General features: G+C 45.5%; 2 protein-coding genes across 2 annotated transcripts in view; one reads left to right on the top strand and one right to left on the bottom strand.

Annotated features, from left to right (window-relative positions):
* Window positions 1-10,424, bottom strand: part of LOC141111283 (exosome complex component 10-like) — a 43,312-nt gene extending 32,888 nt beyond the window's left edge. Inside the window, exons 1-3 of the mRNA XM_073603440.1 lie at window positions 10,256-10,424; window positions 4,666-4,802; window positions 185-308 (exon numbers count right to left, since the gene is read on the bottom strand). Of these exons, the coding sequence (XP_073459541.1) occupies window positions 185-308; window positions 4,666-4,802; window positions 10,256-10,345 (351 nt within the window). The 5' untranslated portion in view covers window positions 10,346-10,424. The remainder of the gene's footprint in view (window positions 1-184; window positions 309-4,665; window positions 4,803-10,255) is intronic.
* A 368-nt stretch (window positions 10,425-10,792) lies between these two features.
* LOC141111284 (uncharacterized) lies at window positions 10,793-21,055 on the top strand. The gene is made up of 3 exons (XM_073603441.1): window positions 10,793-10,924; window positions 18,362-18,532; window positions 19,602-21,055. Exons 2-3 carry the CDS (start codon window positions 18,521-18,523, stop codon window positions 21,030-21,032), a joined length of 1,443 nt encoding a protein of 480 aa, XP_073459542.1. The 5' UTR covers window positions 10,793-10,924; window positions 18,362-18,520; the 3' UTR covers window positions 21,033-21,055.
* Window positions 21,056-21,381: the final 326 nt, after the last annotated feature.

Below are 21,381 nucleotides of genomic sequence, written 5' to 3'. Positions count from 1 at the left end.
AATCCTGCTTGTTTTGCGAGACAACGCAAACTGAGTCAGGATTTTTCATTGCATTGCGAAACGCTCATTAACCGAGTTACTCGCAATCCGAGTTATTACTTTATAGGTTTATTTTTTTTACTTCATAGTGCTATATAGTTGTTGTATTCTTATATATTATTTAGCTACAAAAGTAAGCACCCACCACTCTCTCCAGAATGGCGTCATTAGCATCCACCAGCAAATCCATCTTGTCTTCCAGGGCACTGTCCTTATTGTGATTCCCGGTGTAACTGCGGCAGCCATGATACTGCATAATCCGACTCATGCTGTGTGTGAAGAAGACCGGATCCCAAAGAAAGTAAAAACAGAACCCAAGACATTAATGAAGTAGATATGGAGGAAGTTATTGGTTATGCTGTACATTGTTCTATTTAGATGTAAAACAAAGCAAAATTTAAAAGAGACCATCTCCATCAAGGCCAGCGTTTCTCATACAAACAGGATATCATAGAACCCTGGGGTGCCTCCTGAAGCTGCTAGGGGTTCCTAAGGCAGTGGCAACTTTATCTCCCATCTACAACGACACCAAATGCAGAGTGGCAATTTGCCATGGACCACCACAGTGAGGTGTTACTTCTACATGGATCATTATTCTTAAAGTGATACTAAAGTCTTGGTTTTTCTCCTTTAAAAATAACATACATGTTATACTTACCTGCTTTGTGTAGTGGTTTTGCACAGAGCAGATCCTCCTCTTCTCAGGTCCCTCTTCGGTGCTCCTGGCCCCTCGTTCCTGTTAAGTGCCCCCACAGCAAGCTGAGCCGAGTCGCAGCTCCGTGTGCTAATTCAGACACAGAGCCTCGGCCCAGCCCCACCCCTCTCTCTCTCTACTGATTGGCTCAACGACTTTGACAGCAGCGGGAGCCAATGGCACATCTCTGCTGTTTCAGGCAATGAGGAGGGAGAGTCCCGGACAGCCAAGTCTCTCCTGCAACAATTGCTGGATAGAGATGGGGCTCAGGTAAGTATTAGGGGGCTTCTGCACACAGAAGGCTTTTTATCTTAAAGCGGGATTCCGGCCAGCGAAATTTTTTTTTTTAAAGTCAGCAGCTACAAACACTGTAGCTGCTGACTTTAAATACGTAGACTTACCTGTCCTGGGTTCCCGCGATGTCGGCCGCTCGAGGCCGACCCGTCCCTCGGCTCCCGACACCGCCATCCTAAGTAAGGGAAACAGGCAGTGGAGCCTTGCGGCTTCACTGCCAGTTTCCTACTGCGCACACGCGAGCGGCGCTCTGCGAATGGCCCCGTGGTTTTCTGGGAACACACACACACACACACACACACACACACACAGTTCCCAGAAGGCAACAGGGCCGCTCACCGAGGAGCAGGACACACAGCGGAATAGGAAGAGGCAGATTACGAAGACTGCCTAGCAACAAGGGTTTAGGTAAGTTTAAAAAATGTTTTTTTTTTTTTTTTCAAATTTAAAAAAAAAATTTTTTTTGGATTTTTCATGCAATTTTTTTTTTTAGGATGGCCCTCCACTTTAAAAAGGCATAGAATGCCAAAGATAAAAAAAAAAAAAAAAAACCTACTGCCTTTACAAACAATTTAAACTACACTAGTAGAATTTCATTCAACATTTTTTCGTTGCAAGATAGTTTGATTGTTTTTCTATTAGTGGGATCAAATCAAGGTTCGTTTTTAATTGCAGTGAAGAGAACATTTGAAGGGGTAGGATGTAAAATCTTTTGCAAATGTATGAATTTATCAGTGAACGTGCGTTTCTTTTTATAGTCTATTTATTCCAAATGTTAATGGCAAACAAAACCTTGAACTACAGCTTTTCTGTATAATATAATTTTTATAATACATATAAATAATAAAAAAGTATTGAATTTTTTTTTTTTTTTTAGAATCATACTTACCTAGGTGGATGCAGCATCGATCCTACGCTGCATTTGTACCCTGCTGGCTCTAACACTGAAAACCGATCAAACACCGCCGACCATTCGGTTCTCAAAGCTCTGTCAGCAGAGAGTCGGTAACTGTTAGGCTCGGTTCACACTAGGGGCGGCACGACTTGCAGGTCACCTCACCGAGGCGACCTGCACACAACTGCCAGGGCGACTTGCAAAACGACTTCTGTATAGAAGTCTATGCAAGCCGCCCCCAAAGTAGTACAGGAACCTTTTTCTAAGTCGGAGCGACTTGCGTTGCCCTGACTAGAACAGTTCCATTGTACAGAACGGGACGCTACTTGTCAGGCGACTAGGTCACTTGACAAGTCGTCCTAGTGTGAACCGGCACTTAGTCACCGGCTCTCTGCTCTAAAGCTCCCCCCCTTCCCCCACACTCACTGGAGCGCTGGGCTGTGGAGGGGGGAGAAATGGCCGGCTTAGGCTCTCAACGCCTCACTGAGATGCTGAGCTGGGCGACAGTCCAGGCATGTGGGCAGATCCCGAGCCTGGAGCGGCTCTGTGAGATCAACCGACAGCGGGCTTCAGCATGCTGAAAACGGGTCACAGGTGTGCAGAATGAACGGCACTCTTGTGATCCACAGCCAAAACAAGTTTTAGCTGTACTTCTCCTTTAACCACTTCAATACCAGGCACTTAACCCTTTCCTGCCCAGGACAATTTTCAGCTTTCAGCTTTGTGGCACTTTGAATGACAATTGCGCGGTCATGCTACACTGTACCCAAACTAAATTTGTATCATTTTCTTCCCACAAATAGAGCTTTCTTTTGGTGATATGTGATCACCTCTGGGGTTATTTTTTGCTAAACAAACTAAAAAATACCAACATTTAAAAAAAAAAAAAAAGTTCTCAGTTTCTGTCATAAAATTTAGTTTTACCCCTTCACTGACGGGCACTAATAAGGCGGCACTGATATGTAGAATCGATGGGCACCAATAGGCTGCACTGATATGCAGCACTGATAGATGGCACTGATGGGCAGCACCAATGATGAGGTACTGATGTGTTACTGACAGGTGTTACTGCTGGACACTGATTGGCATTGTAATGGGCACTGGCAGTCTTTTATTATGGGGACACTGCTGGGCACTTATTGGCATGTGATTGGCACAACTGAGGGGGCTGTGCTGATAATCAATGTGCTGATTATCAGCACAGACACCCCACCCCCCCTTCTGACAGGGAGACTTGCCCCGATCGGCGCTCCCTTTCAGTGCAAACCGAGGAATGCAGTTTACCGCCAATTCCTGGTTCACACAATGATCAGCTGTGATTGGTCACAGCTGATCATGTGGTAAGAAGCCTCTGACAAAGGCTTCTTATCACGATCGGAGATGCGGCATGTGAGACTGACACACCGCACTCGTGATCGCCGTGGTGCGCGCCCCCACGGCATGCTATCCTGCTGGATGTCATATGACGCCCAGTCAGGAGAATAGAACCACTTCCTGGATGTCATTGACCGGGCGGGAAGTGGTTAAAAAATATAACACATACATATACACACACCCCTAAATATTAAAATTACCGTATTTATCGGCGTATAAAACGCACTTTTTTCCCCTTAAAATCAGGGGAAAATCGCGGGTGCGTGTTATACGCCGATCCCCTGCGATCCTGACCTGTCAGAATGAAAAAAAAAAAAAATCGCTGACCGCGATTTGAAAATGGCGCCGCCGGCGCCGAAATACACAGTGCCGGTCCTCGGCTCTTCTTGTCCGCTTTCGGTTTCACTCGAGCGCCGCCCGAACCTAGCCGAGTATACTCGGCTAGTTTCGGATAGCTCCGCTCACCGTCCGAGTGGAGCCGAAAGTGAACGAGAGCCGCCGAGAAGAGCCGAGGACCGGCTCTGTGTATTTCGGCGCCGGCGGCGCCATTTTCAAATCGCGGTCGGCGATTTTGAAGTTCAGAGGCTTCAGCAAGACTGCACTGGGGCAAGGCTGGACTGGGGCAAGGCTGCACTGGACACTGGGGAAGGCTGCACTGGCATGGCTGCACTGGCATGGCTGCACTGGCAAGGCTGCACTGGCAAGGCTGCACTGGCATGGCTGCACTGGCATGGCTGCACTGGCAAGGCTGCACTGGCATGGCTGCACTGGCAAGGCTGCACTGGGGCAAGGCTGCACTGGGGCAAGGCTGCACTGGCAAGGCTGCAATGATGGGCATTTAAATGTAAGTTTTTTTCCCTTCAAGTTCCCTCCTAAAAGTTTTTTTTCCTTAAAATTCCCTCCTAAATTGGGGTGCGTGTTATACGCCGATAAATACGGTAAATGTATAATTAGTCATTTCAAGATCTTTACCAAAAATAATTCTGTTATACACAGCAGGTGGGTGTTAATCTGTTGTGGAGGTCATACAGCAATGTAAGCCACATTCTTTTTTTCTTCTTGTATTGAAAACTTTCTACAACATATAAAGCTAATGTACCACAAGCTGTATGTATAATTAGATTTATCTGGAGTTTCCTTGAACCTCTGGGGTAAAACACAAAAAAATAAAAAAATAAAAAAAGTGAAGAAGGATGAGAAAGGCTGAGCTTGGCTGGCCAAACTAAAGAAGGAACAACCAATCAGAACTCAGTCCAGTATTTTCTGCTGTGCCCCAGAGTCCAAAAAATAAAACTTTTAGAGTCAGTCTGAGCAAAGAACACATCCTCATTAAACCTCTCTGTGTCTCTAACAGACGGTAATGACGTACCAGTGAAGCAGGCGGTCACCCTGTGTTTCACAGAAGGAGCGGAAGCCGGGAAAGCTGCGATAGAAGTCATACTCATCTCCAGACTGTGGAAGACCGGTCGATGACTTTGTGGTGGCGACGACCTTCCCCAGAGCATACTGCAAGAAACAAACCAATGAGAAAATGGCATGCTATGTCGTGAACAGTGCGAGAATAGTCCAGCACAGTACATAGGCTAAGCCCAGCACTGACAGAGTACAGTACACAGTTCTTTGCCCTGCAGTGATAACAGTACCGTACAGTACGATCACAGCCCAGTAGGGCAGAAATAACTAATTGAAAATCGATTATAATTTATATGCTAAATAATTGTCAAGTTTTGTTTACATATCAGTATACACAGTGCAGCACACGTACAGCTCAGTACACCATCCATATACACTGACCGGCCACTTTATTATTAGGTACACCTCGCTAGTACCGGGTTGGACCCCCTTTTTCCTTCATTGTTCGTGGAATAGATTCAACAAGGTGTTGGAATTGTTCCTCAGAGATTTTCCTCCATAGTGACATGATAACATCACACAGTCGCTGCAGATTTGTCGGCTGCACATCCATGATGTTCCACCAAATCCCAAAGGTGCTCTATTGGATGAGATCTGGTGAGTGTGGTGAGATCTGGTGAGTGTGGAGGCCATTGGAGTACAGGGACCTCATTGTCCAGTGGTGAGATGATTGGAGCTTTGTGACATGGAGCATTATCCTGCTGGAAGGAGCCATCAGAAGATGGGGACACTGTAGTAATAAAGGGATGGACATGGTCAGCAACAATACTCAGGTAGGCCGTGGTGTTTAAACAAAGAGTTGTTACTGAGGGAGCCCAAAGTGTGCCAAGAAAATATCCCCCCCACCATTACACCCCCACCACCAGCCTGAACCGGTGATACAAGGCAGGATGGATCCATGCTTTCATGTTGTTTACACCAAATTCTCACCCCACCATCTGAATGTTGCAGCTAAAAAAATCGAGACTCCTCAGACCAGGCAACGTTTTTCCAATCTTGGTGAGCCTGTGTGAATTGTAGCCTCAGTTTCCTGTTCTTAGCCGACAGGAGTGTCACCCGGTGTGTTCTTCTGCTGCTGTAGCCCATCTGCTTCAAGGTTGGATGTGTTGTGTGTTCAGAGATGGTATTCTGCATACCTTGGTTGTAACGAGAGGTTATTTGAGTTACTGTTGCCTTTCTATCATCTCGAACCAGTCTGCCGATTCTCTTCTGACATCAACAAGGAATTTTCATCCACACAACTTCCGCTCACTGGATATTTTCTCTTTTTCGGACCATTCTCTGTAAATCCTAGAGATGGTTGTGTGTGAAAATCCCAGTAGATCAGCAGTTTTTGAATCAGACCAGCCCCCCTGGCACCAACAGCCATGCCACGTTCAAAGTCACTTAAATCCCCTTTCTTCCCCATTCTGATGCTCAGTTTAATCTTCTGCAAGTCGTCTTCACCACATCTAGATGCCTAAAAGCACTGAGTTGCTGCCATGTGATTGGCTGATTAGAAATGTATGTTACCAAGCAATTGAACATGTGTACCTAATAAAGTGGCCGGTGAGTGTATATTACTTCTTTCTAAGCATAAATTAACCCCTGATAGTAGGGATAATCTGCAGCCGAGCAGCAGATTATTTGTTTTTGTGCTATGAAGGGGTAATTTTTGTTTTTTTAACCCCTTCATGACAGGTGATACAAAAAAGCATACTGCTGCTACTAAATGTCTTAGTGACAGAAGATGCTGACAGCGGATATCAAGCTACCTGCCTATGACAAGGGAGTCCGACATACATATTATATTACAGTCCTGCCTGAAAAACAGCGTTTTAAGTCTTTTTTTCTTTAAACAAAAATTATGATTGCTTTGTCTGATATGTACCAGATTCAACCTCTATAAAGTATATACTGTATCTCTTCTGTTATTCTGAGAGTGGATAAGATTTTTTGTTCCTAATCATATAGCTGGTCATTTTTTACCACTGCATATATAGTATCTCACAAAAGTAAGTACACCCCTCACATGTTTGTAAATATTTTATTATATATCTTTTCATGTGACAACACTGAAGAAATGACACTTTGCTACAATGTAAAGAAGTGAGTGTACAGCTTGTATAACAGTGTAAATTTGTTGTCCCCTCAAAATAACTCAACACACAGCCATTAATGTCTAAACCGCTGGCAACAAAAGTGAGTACACCCCTAAGTGAAAATGTCCAAATTGGGCCCAAAGTGTCAATATTTTGTGTGGTCACCATTATTTTCCAGCACTGCCTTAACCCTACTGGGCATGGAGTTCACCAGAGCTTCACAGGTTACCACTGGGGTCCTCTTCTACTCCTCCATGATGACATCACAGAGCTGGTGGATGTTAGAGTCCTTGCGCTCCTCCACCTTCCACTTGAGGATGCCCCACAGATGCTCAATAGGGTTTAGGTCTGGAGACATGCTTGGCCAGTCCATCACCTTTACCCTCAGCTTCTTTAGCAAGGCAGTGGTCATCTTGGAGGTGTGTTTGGGGTCGTTATGTTGGAATACTGCCCTGCGGCCCAGTCTTCAAAGGGAGGGGATCATGCTCTGCTTCAGAATGTCACAGTACATGTTGGGATTCATGGTTCCGTCAATGAACTGTAGCTCCCCAGTGCCGGCAACACTCATGCAGCCCCAGACCATGACACTCCCACCACCATGCTGGACTGTAGACAAGACACACTTGTCTTTGTACTCCTGACCTGGTTGCCCCCACACACGCTTGACACCATCTGAACCAAATAAGTTTATCTTGGTCTCATCAGACCACAGGACATGGTTCAGTAATCCATGTCCTTAGTCTGCTTGTCTTCAGCAAACTGTTTGCACTCTTTCTTGTACATCATCTTTAGAAGAGGCTTCCTTCTGGGATGACAGCCATGCAGACCAATTTGATGCAGTGTGCGGCGTATGGTCTGAGCACCGACAGGCTAACCCCCCCACCCCTTCAACCTCTGCAGCAATACTGGCAGCACTCATATGTCTATTTCCCAAAGACAACCTCTGGACATGACGCTGAGCACATGACCTCAACTTCTTTGGTCGACCATGGCGAGGCCTGTTCTGAGTGGAACCTGTCCTGTTAAATTACTGTATGGTCTTGGCCACCGTGCTGCAGCTCAGTTTCAGGGTCTTTTCAATCTTCTTATAGCCTAGGCCATCTTTATGTAGAGCAAAATTCTTTTTTTCAGATCCTCAGAGAGTTCCTTGCCATGAGGTGTCATGTTGAACTTCTAGTGACCAGTATGAGAGAGTGAGAGCGATAACACCAAATTTAACACACCTGAGACCTTATAACACTAACAAGTCACATGACACCGGGGAGGGAAAATGGCTAATTGGGACCAATTTGGACATTTTCACTTACAGGTGTACTCACTTTTGTTGCCAGCGGTTTAGACATTAATGGCTGTGTGTTGAGTTATTTTGAGGGGACAGCAAATTTACACTGTTATACAAGCTGTACACTCACTACTTTACATTGTAGCAAAGTGTCATTTCTTCAGTGTTGTCATATGAAAAGATAGAAGAAAATATTCACAAAAATGTGAGGGGTGTACTGACTTTTGTGAGATACTGTATATATTCAAGAATAATTTGTGTACATTTCATCTAAACTGCACTCCACACTTTTTTTTTTTTAAGGGTTTTATCCAATCAAAACAATAAAGAATGGTTAGTTGGATCCTCACAGTCCAGTACAGTGTGACCACGGGCGAGTACCAGGGCTGATAATAGGGAGGTAGAGGTGGCCCCCATCAGTTCAGCGGGTGACCGGAGGGGCAGAGAGGGGTTTAAATAAACACATTTAGGTACAGTAACCCCACAGGCCGTGGCTCCCTACAGTGAGATGAAATGTCCCTTGGGTCTCTCAGTTCTGCAGCACAGGCCGGGGACAACGAGGGGACTATTTACTTATTTTCAGGAACAGGCGGAGCAATCCTCCATGCCCGGCTTCCGATAATCAAAGTTCTGACCTCTTTTTCTCTTTTTATCAATTCGCCAACGCAGGCTGGAACATTCATCTGTCAGAAGTGGCAGGACAGAGGACTACTCCACCTGTTCCTGTACATAGTCCCCGGCCTCTAGGCAGGCTGTATGGCTGGGGGGGTAAGGGTTCTAGGCAGGCTGTATGGCTGGGGGGGGGGTAAGGGTTCTAGGCAGGCTGTATGGCTGGGGGGGGGGTAAGGGTTCTAGGCAGGCTGTATGGCTGGGGGGGGGGGGTGGTGGGTAGGGTTCTAGGCAGGCTTTATGGCTGGGGGGGGGGGGGGAATCAGGGTTCTAGGCAGGCTGTATGGCTGGGGGGGTAGGGTTCTAGGCAGGCTGTATGGTGGGTGGGGGCTAGGGTTCTAGGCAGGCTGTATGGCTGGGGGGGGGGGATCAGGGTTCTAGGAGGCAGGCTGTATGGCTGGGGGGGGGGGGGGTAGGGTTCTAGGCAGGCTGTACGGCTGGGGGGGGGGGGTAGGGTTCTAGGCAGGCTGTACGGCGGGGGGTAGGGTTCTGGGCAGGCTGTACGGCGGGGGGGTAGGGTTCTGGGCAGGCTGTACGGCGCGGGGGGGGGTAGGGTTCTAGGCAGGCTGTATGGCGGGGGGGGGGGTAGGGTTCTGGGCAGGCTGTACGGCTGGGGGGGGGGGGTAGGGTTCTAGGCAGGCTGTACGGTGGGGGGGGGGGGGGTAGGGTTCTAGGCAGGCTGTACGGCGGGGGGGGGGTAGGGTTCTAGGCAGGCTGTACGGCGGGGGGGGGGGGGGTTCTAGGCAGGCTGTACGGCGGGGGGGGGGGTAGGGTTCTAGGCAGGCTGTACGGCGGGGGGGGGGTAGGGTTCTAGGCAGGCTGTACAGCGGGGGGGGGGGGTAGGGTTCTAGGCAGGCTGTACGGCTGGGGGGGGGGGGGTAGGGTTCTAGGCAGGCTGTATGGCGGGGGGGGGATCAGGGTTCTGGGCAGGCTGTACGGCGGGGGGGGTAGGGTTCTAGGCAGGCTGTACGGCTGGGGGGGTAGGGTTCTAGGCAGGCTGTATGGCTGGGGGGGTAGGGTTCTAGGCAGGCTGTATGGCTGGGGGGGAGGGGGGTAGGGTTCTAGGCAGGCTGTACGGCGGGGGGGGGGAGGGTTCTAGGCAGGCTGTATGGTTGGGGGGGGGATCAGGGTTCTAGGAGGCAGGCAGGCTGTATGGCTGGGGGGGGGGGATCAGGGTTCTAGGAGGCAGGCTGTACGTCGGGGGGGGGGGGGGGGGGTAGGGTTCTAGGCAAGCTGTATGGCGGGGGGGGGGGGTTCTAGGCAGGCTGTATGGCTGGGGGGGGGATCAGGGTTCTAGGAGGCAGGCTGTACGTCGGGGGGGGGGGGGGGGGGGTTCTAGGCAAGCTGTATGGCGGGGGGGGGGGTTCTAGGCAGGCCGTGGGGGGGGGTGGGCACCCTATCAGGCTGTATGGGGGGGGGGAGTGCGGTGACCTCACACACAGGCTGTATTGGGGGGATTTCCCCTCATGAATCTCTATAAATACCCCCCGGAAGTGATCTCAGTACTGAGGCACCTTCACAAAGCTCTCGGTGTCGGGATATCCCGGGAACGGTCCCGCTTCCTCCTCCATCTTGCTCGTCACACCACCTACGGGAGCCGCCATGATGCCACCGAGTACCGAGCGTGGTCATAAAAGCGTGACCGGGCAACGGACTTTGACGTCACGCCCCTGCCCTCCTTTAGGCGGCCATGTTTATTGAGGGCAGTGCTGGGATTCTCCCTCTGTGATGTGTCGGAAATTCCTTGTCTTTGGAGGTATTACGACTTTTACCGCTCCCGATCGGCCGATTTCTAGGCATACCCCCCCCCCATGCTCCATCTTAGTAGAATTGTTCCTGGAAATCTGCCCACAATTACCTCCTATTATGATGCCCATTCTGCTGGTTTTAGTTATTTGGTGAAAAGCTTTAAAAAGTACCAAATAAAGTTTGATGAAGACGCTGATGATGATGACGATGAAGACGCTGATGATGATGATGGTGAAGACGCTGATGAAGATGATGATGAAGACGCTGATGAAGACGCTGATGAAGATGATGATGAAGACGCTGATGATGATGATGATGAAGACGCTGATGATGATGATGATGAAGACGCTGATGAAGATGATGATGAAGACGCTGATGATGATGACGATGGTGACGACGATGATGACATTGATGAAGATGATTATGACAATGAGGTATGGTGACGCTGACAGCGCAATGACAACTAATGACTCTTCCGTGGCCCCATTCAGGGTGATCCCTGTCATTGTTCAGATATGGCCATTTGTTTACATTCAGCTGTCTGCTGGGGAATCTCCTGGCCAGCAGCTGAATGGGGCCAGGAATATACAGTATCATTAGTTGATAGGAAACCAGTGGTTGCCAGCATCCTAGCAACAAGCCCCTGTGGTTGTGGGCTTGTATTCCCCATAGACCATGGGTTGTGTCTCTACCCTCAGGTGATCCGAGCCTCACGGAGTGGGTTTGTGTATATGAGGGTGCACTGGGGGCATTCCCTGCAAAGATTTTGCTAGAGTCCTTTTGATGGACAGCTTGATCTGTTGAAAAATAACATACGTACTGGCTGGATCGGGTGTAAAACCTAAAAAAAAAAAAAATGAATGCAATCACCACGTTGCCTATGGATGGATAGTAAAAAAAATGGAGTTATGTATCATTTTCTTTTGCATTAAAATTTTAAAAAGTTAAAAAAAAAGTGTATTTTAAAAAAATATTTTTTCAAAAACTTCGTTTGAAAAACCGCTATGCAAATACCGTGTGGCATAAAAAAATTGCAAAACCCAACAGTTTATACCCTAGTCTAGGGCCTCTGCTTTAAAAAAAATTATAAATATATATATATATATCTATATATATATATATATATAGATATATATAATGAATATGGGTTCTAACAAAGTTTTTAGCAAAAAAAAAACAAAAATGATTTTCACATGTAAACAAAAAGTGCCAGAAAATGCCTGGTCTTCAACTGGCTAAAAATCAATGGAGCAAAAATTTCTATAGTAAAGTGCATAAAATTTCACAACGTGCATATGTCCTATAAAGTGCAAAGTGCAATAATCAAAAACATATGACTTAAAATAAAGTGACATGAGCGAACACATTTTTCTTAATTGAATTGTGACCGTATAACTCAGGGAATAGCACCAGAGCAAGTTTTTCTTTGCACTAAGTTGGACATTCATTGGACTGTCCTTTTTTTTTTTTTTAGAAAATTTGTCTTTTTTTTTTTAATTATTTCTCATTTACCATACAGTTGTAAATTAATTTGGGTACATGAGTTATATGGTCACGATTGAATTAACTAAAATGAGTTTGCTTATGTCACTATATTTTAGGTCATATATGTTTTTGTTTATTGCATGTTGCACTTTATGGGAATAATGCACTTTGTGAAAATGTTATGCACTTTACTATAGAAATGTTTGCACCATTGATTATTAAGGCTTTTGTGTATGCCTGTTTTGGTATTTATGATTATAAGGGTTTTTTTTTTTTTATCCCAGTGCACATTGGTTGAGAGCGCACAAGATTATTATTTCTATGAAATACGAACAAAGCATATCCCTCTATAGTGTGTTCATGTCTCAATTAAGAGCACTAAGTGTAATTTCTGTCTGTGGCTTCCTTCTTCTGCTATCAGCAAAAATCACTTCTGACAAGTTTCCCTGACACCAAGAGAAAAATGGTGACAAATTTTCCAACTCTCACACGAAGACAAAGACCCAGTCCATAGGCTTGTTTTTGTTGTTTTATTGGGGAAAACAACTTGAATGGGTAATAGGGATTATGGGATGCCCAACTTACCCAATTAGAACACCACAAGGACAACTTCCTTCTCTCTGTACTCTGAAAAATGGCAAACCCTGGGCTGTATTCCATACAGAACAATGACAGTCTATTTTAATTTGGCAAAGTAGAAATCCTCTTATAGGGGCTCTGTGTTCCCTTAGTGGAATTATAGCAAAGTCCCAAACTTGTAGGAGCTCTATGCCCCCTCTCTCTTGAAAATACTATTCCATCTGGCCACTTGGTAAAGTATCCCAAAACAAAGGATTGGGTTTAGCTTGTCAGCACAGTCCCAAAAAAGCCTGCTGGATATTAAATCTGGCAGCTTTAACCTTTTTTGGCCCTGGGGGTGTAGAGGTACTCACATTGTCCCTAAAATCCTGCTTCTTTTGAGAAGACTGCTGTTTAGGCCTCCTGCTTGCCAGGTCCTCCCATGCTACCCAGGGTGTCTCCTAGAAGAAACTGTAGGGTAGTAGAGATCCCTCTGTCATTCTTCCTTCTTTTCTCCAGCTCCCAGCCTGGAAAAAAGTTAATATTAAAATTTTTGGAAGATTGGGTGTAGGGAAGAAGGAACAGAGATGTGGAGAAAAAGGCCTTCCGGGTGATCCAAAAGTAGATGGAGTGTTCCAAACGTCTACTAAAGGGCTGCATGTGAACCTTGGGCTACAGTTTGGGCACCAGAGAATTACATTCATTGCATTCTATAAAAATTGTGCCTACTAAGAGCTAAGAATGTGAAATTGGTAGAAAAATGTGTAGTTTTAATTAGTAAAGTCCTACTTCTGAGAATATGACAATTTATTTTTAGTGGAAGGTTAATTGAGTGAGGCCTCAATGACAGGTCCTCTTTAATCACGGACTGTCTAAACTGACAGGTGCCCATTACTGGTAGATCCAAAGATCAATAGGCCTTCAGATGTCACGACAGGTCCATTGCTCAGAGATTGGGTGTAGGGAAGAAGGAACTGAGAAGTCGAGAGAAGTGGCAGGCAAGGGTCCAAAAGGTAGGTGGAGCAGTGCCGGAATTACCAGGGTCGCAACAGTCGCAGTTGCAACTGGGCCCGGCATTCCGCCACTGTGTGTGGGGGGGGAGGGGCAGCGGGGTTGATCCTCACACACGACTCTGAGCGGAGATCGTGTGTCATAGATTAATAGCACAGAGAGACACTGGCGGCGGCATTAATGTTCTATTTGTCGGTCCTCTCTGGCACGGATGAGAGAGGACACACAGCTGATCTCACGGCTCCCCCTTCTCCCCCCTCCCCTCTCCTGTGTATTCTATGGGCAGTCAAGTGTGAAGCTAAAGAGCTCATATTTCCCACGGAGCACACAGGAGAGGGGAGGAGGGAGAAGGGGGAGCCGTGAGATCAGCTGTGTGTCCTCTCTCATCCGTGCCAGAGAGGACCGACAAATAGAACATTAATGTCGCCGCCAGTGTCTCTCTGTGCTATTAATCTATGACACACGATCTCCGCTCAGAGCCGTGCCGTCCTGAGAAGGCAGACAGCACTGATAGAAATTAATAGCAGGGACTGATGAGCACTGATAGAAGGCACTGATGGGCACTGATGAGCACTGATAGAAGGCACTGATGAGCACTGATGGGAACTGATGAGCACTGATAGAAGGCACTGATGAGCACTGATAGAAGGCACTGATGGGCACTGATGAGCACTAATAGAAGGCACTGCTGAGCACTGATAGACGGCACTGATGAGCACTGATAGAAGGCACTGATGGGCACTGATGAGCACTAATAGAAGGCACTGCTGAGCACTGATAGACGGCACTGATGAGCACTGATAGAAGGCACTGATGAGCACTGATAGACGGCACTGATGAGCACTGATAGAAGGCACTGATGAGCACTGATAGAAGGCACTGATGAGCACTAATAGAAGGCACTGATGGACACTGATGAGCACTAATAGACGGCACTGATGAGCACTGACGGCACTGATGAGCACTGATGGACGGCACTGATGAGCACTGATGAGCACTAATAGAAGGCACTGATGGGCACTGATGAGCACTAATAGAAGGCACTGCTGAGCACTGATAGACGGCACTGATGAGCACTGATAGAAGGCACTGATGAGCACTGATAGACTGCACTGATAAACGACACTGATGAGCACTGATAGAAGGCACTGATGGGCACTGATGAGCACTGATGGGCACTGATAGACGGCACTGATAGAAGGCACTGATAGACGGCACTGGTAGAAGGCACTGATGAGCACTGATAGAAGGCACTGATGAGCACTGATGGGCACTGATAGGAGGCATTTATGGGCACTGATAAGAGGCACTGATGAGCACTTATAGGAGGCACTGATGAGCACTGATAGGCCACATTGATGAGCATTGATAGGCAGCACTGATAGGAGGCACTAATGTGCACTGATAGGCTGCACTGATAGGTGGCATTGATGGGCACTGATAGATGGTACTGATGGGCACTGAGGAACACCAATAGGCAGAACTCAGGCAGTATTGATGGGCTTTGATGGACAGAATTGAAGAGTACTGATAGGTGGCACTGATGGAGGCAGTTAGGTGGCATTAATGAGCACTGATAGGTGGTGCTGATAGGCAGAATTAATGGGCACTAATAGGCAGCATTAATGAGCACTGATAGGTAACACTTGTAGGTGGAAGTGATGGGCACTGATGGGCACTGATGATTGGGGCACTGATTATCAGTGTAAACAATTTACTGACATTCTTGACAGTTAATGGCAGTCCTTTCCTAACACAAACACAGCGTGTGAGAAAAGGGCTGTGGATAACCAGTCTGTTTACATGTGATCAGCTGATCACATGGTAAAGGGCCAATGTGATTGCGCTGGATGCATGTCCCAGGGGTCATGTGGGAAGCACGGTTTTGGGAGGATGTCCATGGACACCCTCCCAAAATTGGAAGCCGGGGCTCGGATGGAAGGGGGGCCCATCATGGTTTCTTGCACCGGGGCCCTGAAGGTTCTAGTTACGCCTCTGAGGTGGAGCGTTCCAGCCATGTACCAAGGGGTTGCATGTGGACCTTGAGCCGCAGGTTGGGCACCAGAGAATTGTCATTGCATTATGTGCCCACTAAGAGCTAAAAATGTGAAATTGGTATAAAATTAAAATTACACATTAAGTATTTTTTTTTTAATAATGAACACACAGCATGTCGCAGTTTGTTGTGTATGGGGCTGCGTAGCTGCAGACCGGTCAGGGTGCCCATGCTGACCTGTGTCCACACCCAAAAGCACCTACAATGGGCACGTGAGCATCAGAACTGGACCACAGAGCAATGGAAGAAGGTGGCCTTGTCTGATGGATCACATTTTGTTTACATGATGTGGATGGTTGGGTGTGTGTGCATCTGGGGAAGAAATGGCACCAGGATGCAGTATGGAAAAAATACATGCTAGCGAAGGCAGTGAACTGCTACTGATGGCTTTGCACCAGATACCACAGCATACCTACATAGGTCTAGTGGAGTCCACGTCTCGATGGGTCAGGGCTGTTTTGGTGGCAAAAAGTGGACCTACTCAATAGTAGGTGGGTGGTCATAATGTTATGGTTGATCGGTGTTTAAGGCTCAACTCACAGAGCTAACACATCAAAATCAAAAAAAGCATCCTACTTAAAAAAAGTGACAGTTACTTTTTAGACGAGTCCAATGACACTTGGAAATTACAGTTAACAGGATTGACGGTTGGGCTGGTGTTGAAGGGTAAGTTCACCTTTACAGAAAAATTATTATTTCTGTGTAAAGATTTTATAAAGATCCTGTGTAAGTTCACCTTACAGAATTTTTTCTGTAAAAGTGAACTTACCCCTTAAAGATTCACCTTTACAGAGTCACCGATTTAAAACATTGTAAAAAAAAAAAAAAAAAAAAGGTGTTTTTTTAAAAGTTGCCTGCAGTATATTTCCAGTATATTTCTCAATTTACAAATCTTTACACAAAATGTAGGATCTTTATTTTCAGGCATGTGCTTGTTATTTTTAAATCTCATTGGATAGGTTCTTATTACTGCCAGTGTCCCCAATGGGGCGATTCACATTAATTTCCTGTTTAAACAATGGGCATCAGAAAGAATTGAAAGGGGAAATGTCAACAGGGTGCATTTAGAGCCTCAGTGAGATTTATAAATGGTCACCAGTCTATACAAATCTAAAAAAAAAAAAAAAAAAAAAAAATGCATAATATATTTGTCTGGAGTCGGGTTTTACATTTAGATTTCAGGTCCAATGTAAGCAAACTTGTCACCTGGCAGGTTCCTCGGACAATAATGACTTTTTGTATTACATTTATATTTCCATCATGTATCCCCATCACACTGCTGCACAGGTGTCATGTCATGTCTTGGACAGTTAACTCCTTTGACCATATAAGGTCATTGATTATGACATCATAGTGTAGGGCAGTATATAGGAGAGGTCAGTGGCAGACACACCATATAAGGTAATTGATTATGACATCATAGTGTAAGGCAGTGTATAAGAGAGGTCAGTGGCAGACACAGCCAGTTTTTGCTGAGAGTGTGAAGAGGTAGGTCATGCTTTGTTATGCTCTGTGTAGATTGTAGAATATGTGTGTGTGTTTTCATGGAGAAGAATAGAATTTGCACTATTTTTAGAGCCTCAGTGAGATTAACTGTCACCAGTTTACCCCAAAAAAATAAAAAAAAAATAATATATATATATATATATATATATATATATATATATATATATATATATATATATTTGGCTGGAGTCAGGTTTTACATTTAGATTTCAGGTCCAATGTAATTAAACTTCCTCAGACAAAAATTGCTTTTATATTACATTTATATTTCCATCATGTATCCATCACACTGCACAGGTGTCATGTCATGTCTTGGACACTTTACTCCCCAGTGAGATTTTTAAATTGTCACCAGTTTATACTAAAAAAAAAATAAAATAGTGTAAGGCAGGGTATAGGAGAGGTGTGTGGCAGACATGGCCAGTTGTTGCTGCGAGTGTGAAGAGGGAGGTCATGCTTTGCTATGCTCTGTGTAGACTGTGTGTTTCCATGGAGACGGGGCAAGGCAGCCAGTAACAGAATGTGCGCTATTTTTAGCACCCAACTGACCTTTCAGTTTAAATCCCTTGCGGCAGTTATTTGAAACGCAAACCCGGGCAAACTCCTATAATCTGTCCTCTGTAGAATATTGTAGATTTAGAATATTCTGCATTAATTGTAAATAGTGAAAAGTCCATGTTAAAGAATAATTCCAGACTTTTCCCTCATATTCTGAGCCCTGCAGTCATATCTCTGGTTCTATCCAGTAAATCATTGATGATTACAATAACCAGTTGAGTGTCAGCCTGTATACATCCCTTCATTTCCAGCCATTTATCAATTTTCAGTGCTGTGATAGTTTGACTGACGAATACTAGTAATTAATTAATGTACCCAAATAGATTCTAAATCATTTTTTTTACAATAGAGATTTGGTGATATTTAATGACCACTGGGGTTCTCATTTTGTTATTATATAAAAAGGGGAAAATGAGTGAACGTTTGGATTTTCTTAAATTTAAATTTTTTTCTTTAACTTTAAAAAATTTAAAAAAAAATCATTGATGGTCACTGGAGCTTAACCCCAAACCCCCCCCCCCTTCCCCCACTGTTAAAAATTCTGTTCAAATCATAAGACGTTATTGCCTTGGCCTGTGGATCGGCTCCTGGTCAGTCGTTGTCTAATGATTGCTGTTAGTCGTAGTTCTGGCCAATGATTGTGTGATATCTAGTTATAGGAAATGATCGCTAAATCTTGTCTTTTTTTTCTTTACAGTTTGTTATTATACTTTGAGCATCAAGAGGAATTTACAGTTTGTTGTTATACTTTGAGCGTCAAGAGGAATTTACAGTTCGTTGTTATACTTTGAGTATAAAGAGGAATTTACAGTTGGTTGTTATACTTTGACTATCAAGAGGATATCACTGAGCAAAGATGTCCAGCAGAGTAAGTATCTATATTTCATTTCACTATTCTGACACTTGTAAATACACATACACAAAGGAGGGGCACATGACATCATTGACAGGATATGGACACATGGCCACATTCATTTTCACTTACCCTTTATTCCCACCTACATATCCTGTGAAGAACACATTTCCTGTCCCTGGGTGGCCATGCTCACTCCTTCACTGTATCTATGGAAGGGTTTATCACCACCACCCAGGCTGGACTACAAACCTGTTCATCTCGATTACATATAGGGAATGGGGAGATTAGTAGTGTACAGAAGGAGAACATCAGTAATACTGTCTATTCACAGCAGTTTTGGCAAGATCACTGGGCATTTTCTGTAATTGCTGAAAATGGTCTTAGCCTGAAAAACTGCAATATATTACATTTTATTCTTGGTTTAAATATTCTTTAAAAGTGTATGTAAAGGATAGAGATAGACTGGATAGAGTGGTGAGAGGTTAGACACTGGGGGGAGGAGGGGTTTATTATAACTGGCGCACTCAGAATCTGGAAGCGGATTGTTTTTTTTAAGCAGAGGCACACCAGATTTTGCACGCTCCAGCTTTAGTAAACTACCCCTCACTGTGTAGAGTTTTTATTGCTGCCTTTGTTGCCACTGATGAGTGGTAATCCAAAAAGTATGAGCAATTGGTGCGGGAAAAGCCTCCACTGGGGACACCCGAATGGTAGGAATTCCATTCACTTTAAAGAGATTTACTTGAATTTCCTGTTGCGTCTCTAGTACAGGAAGTGATGGGAAATCTCCTGGACACAGAATAAAAAGAACTTTATATGGGTAGTAACGATTCCCAATACTATCTAAAACTATAACAGAAGGTTTTGGATCTACATACACTTTAAGAAAACTGTGTGCAGGGAGGGGCGATGACAAACATGGAGATCTAGAATATGGGTCACACTTTATGTAATGCAGATCAAATTTTACAGTAACTTCTAAATCATGTCACTAACTGTACAAAACTAAATCCAAATTAATGCCAATGAAAGTCTAATTTTATATCAGAACTTCCACTGACTTTCTTCTTTTCATTTATAGGTTAGAGTTAATGTGAAAGGGCAGAGGAGCCCACAGACGACAGATGAAAGAATGAGGAAGGTGCAAGCGAGGCAACAGAAGGCAAGGCTGGAATTAATTGATAGATGTAGAGGCACTGCAGAAAAAGTATGGGAGGATAAAAGAAGGGTAGAGGAGAAGAGGATAGAGGGGGATAAGAAAAGACAGGATGATAGATGTAGAACAGCAGAGAGGGATAGGAAAGTAGGGCAGGTTAAGGTAAAACGGGACCAAGAAAAGAGGGAAAAGATTCTATCCCGCAATGCCAGAATATTGCAGAAGAGAATGAAAGAGGAGAAACAGCAGGAGGAGGAGGACAAGAAGATAGCGAAGGAAGCACAGAGAAGGGATGAGGGGCGGAGGGAAAAAGAGAAGAGAGAGCAAGAAAAGTCACAAAAAATGAGGGAAAACATTCTATCCCGCCATGCGAGAATACGGCAGGACAGAATAAAAGAGGAGAAACAGCAGGAGGAGGAGGACAAGAAGATAGCGAAGGAAGCACAGAGAAGGGATGAGGGGCGAAGGGAAAAAGAGAAGAGAGAGCAAGAAAAATCACAAAAAATGAGGGAAAACATTCTATCCCGCCATGTGAGAATACGGCAGGACAGAATGAAAGAGGAGAAACAGCAGGAGGAGGAGGACAAGAAGATAGCGAAGGAAGCACAGAGAAGGGATGAGGGGCGGAGGGAAAAAGAGAAGAGAGAGCAAGAAAAGTCACAAAAAATGAGGGAAAACATTCTATCCCGCCATGCGAGAATACGGCAGGACAGAATAAAAGAGGAGAAACAGCAGGAGGAGGAGGACAAGAAGATAGCGAAGGAAGCACAGAGAAGGGATGAGGGGCGGAGGGAAAAAGAGAAGAGAGAGCAAGAAAAGTCACAAAAAATGAGGGAAAACATTCTATCCCGCAATGTGAGAATACGGCAGGACAGAATGAAAGAGGAGAAACAGCAGGAGGAGAAATATATGAAGACAGTGGAGGACACACGGAGAAGGGATGAGGGGCGGAGGGAAATAGAGAAGGGAGAGCGAGAGGAACAAAAATTGATGGAAATCATTCCATCCCGAAAGTGGCAGAGAAGTGTGGAGGGGCAGAGGGCACAGCAGGTAATGGAAAGGAGGAAAGTGAGGGAAGAGCAGAAAAGGGACGAGGAGCAGAGGGAAAAAGAGAGGAAAGAGCGAGAAGAGGAACAAAAAAGACTGGAAAACGCGAAAGTCTACAATACAAGAATGCAGCAGAGGAAAGAGGAAAAGGAGAAGCAGCAGCAGAAGGTAGACATGAAGAGAGGGGAGGAAACATGGATAAGAGAGGAGAATCGGAAGGAAGAAGAGCGGAAAAAAATAGAAAACACTCGAGCCAGAAAAGAAGCTGAAGTGTTGAGAAAATACTGCTTACGACATCGCCCATACTAGACAGGAGGCAGAGAGAGTGGATAATAGGGGGAAGGGTAGTGAGAGAGGAGGGGGAACAGTAGAGGGGGAAGGGAGGTGAGAGAGGAGGGGGAACAGGGGAGGGGGAAGGGTAGTGAGAGAGGAGGGGGAACAGGAGAGGGGGAAGGGAGGTGAGAGAGGAGGGGGAACAGGGGAGGGGGAAGGGAGGTGAGAGAGGAGGGGATAGGAGAGGGGGAAGGGTAGTGAGAGAGGAGGGGATAGGAGAGGGGGAAGGGTAGTGAGAGAGGAGGGGGGGTAGGAGAGGGGAAAGGGTAGTGAGAGAGAAGGGGATAGGAGAGGGGGAAGGGTAGTGAGAGAGAAGGGGATAGGA

The sequence above is a fragment of the Aquarana catesbeiana genome, linkage group LG10, assembly GCF_042186555.1.
Source record: "Aquarana catesbeiana isolate 2022-GZ linkage group LG10, ASM4218655v1, whole genome shotgun sequence".
NCBI classification, from domain to species: domain Eukaryota; kingdom Metazoa; phylum Chordata; class Amphibia; order Anura; family Ranidae; genus Aquarana; species Aquarana catesbeiana.
This window is presented reverse-complemented; position numbering and strand designations above follow the sequence as displayed.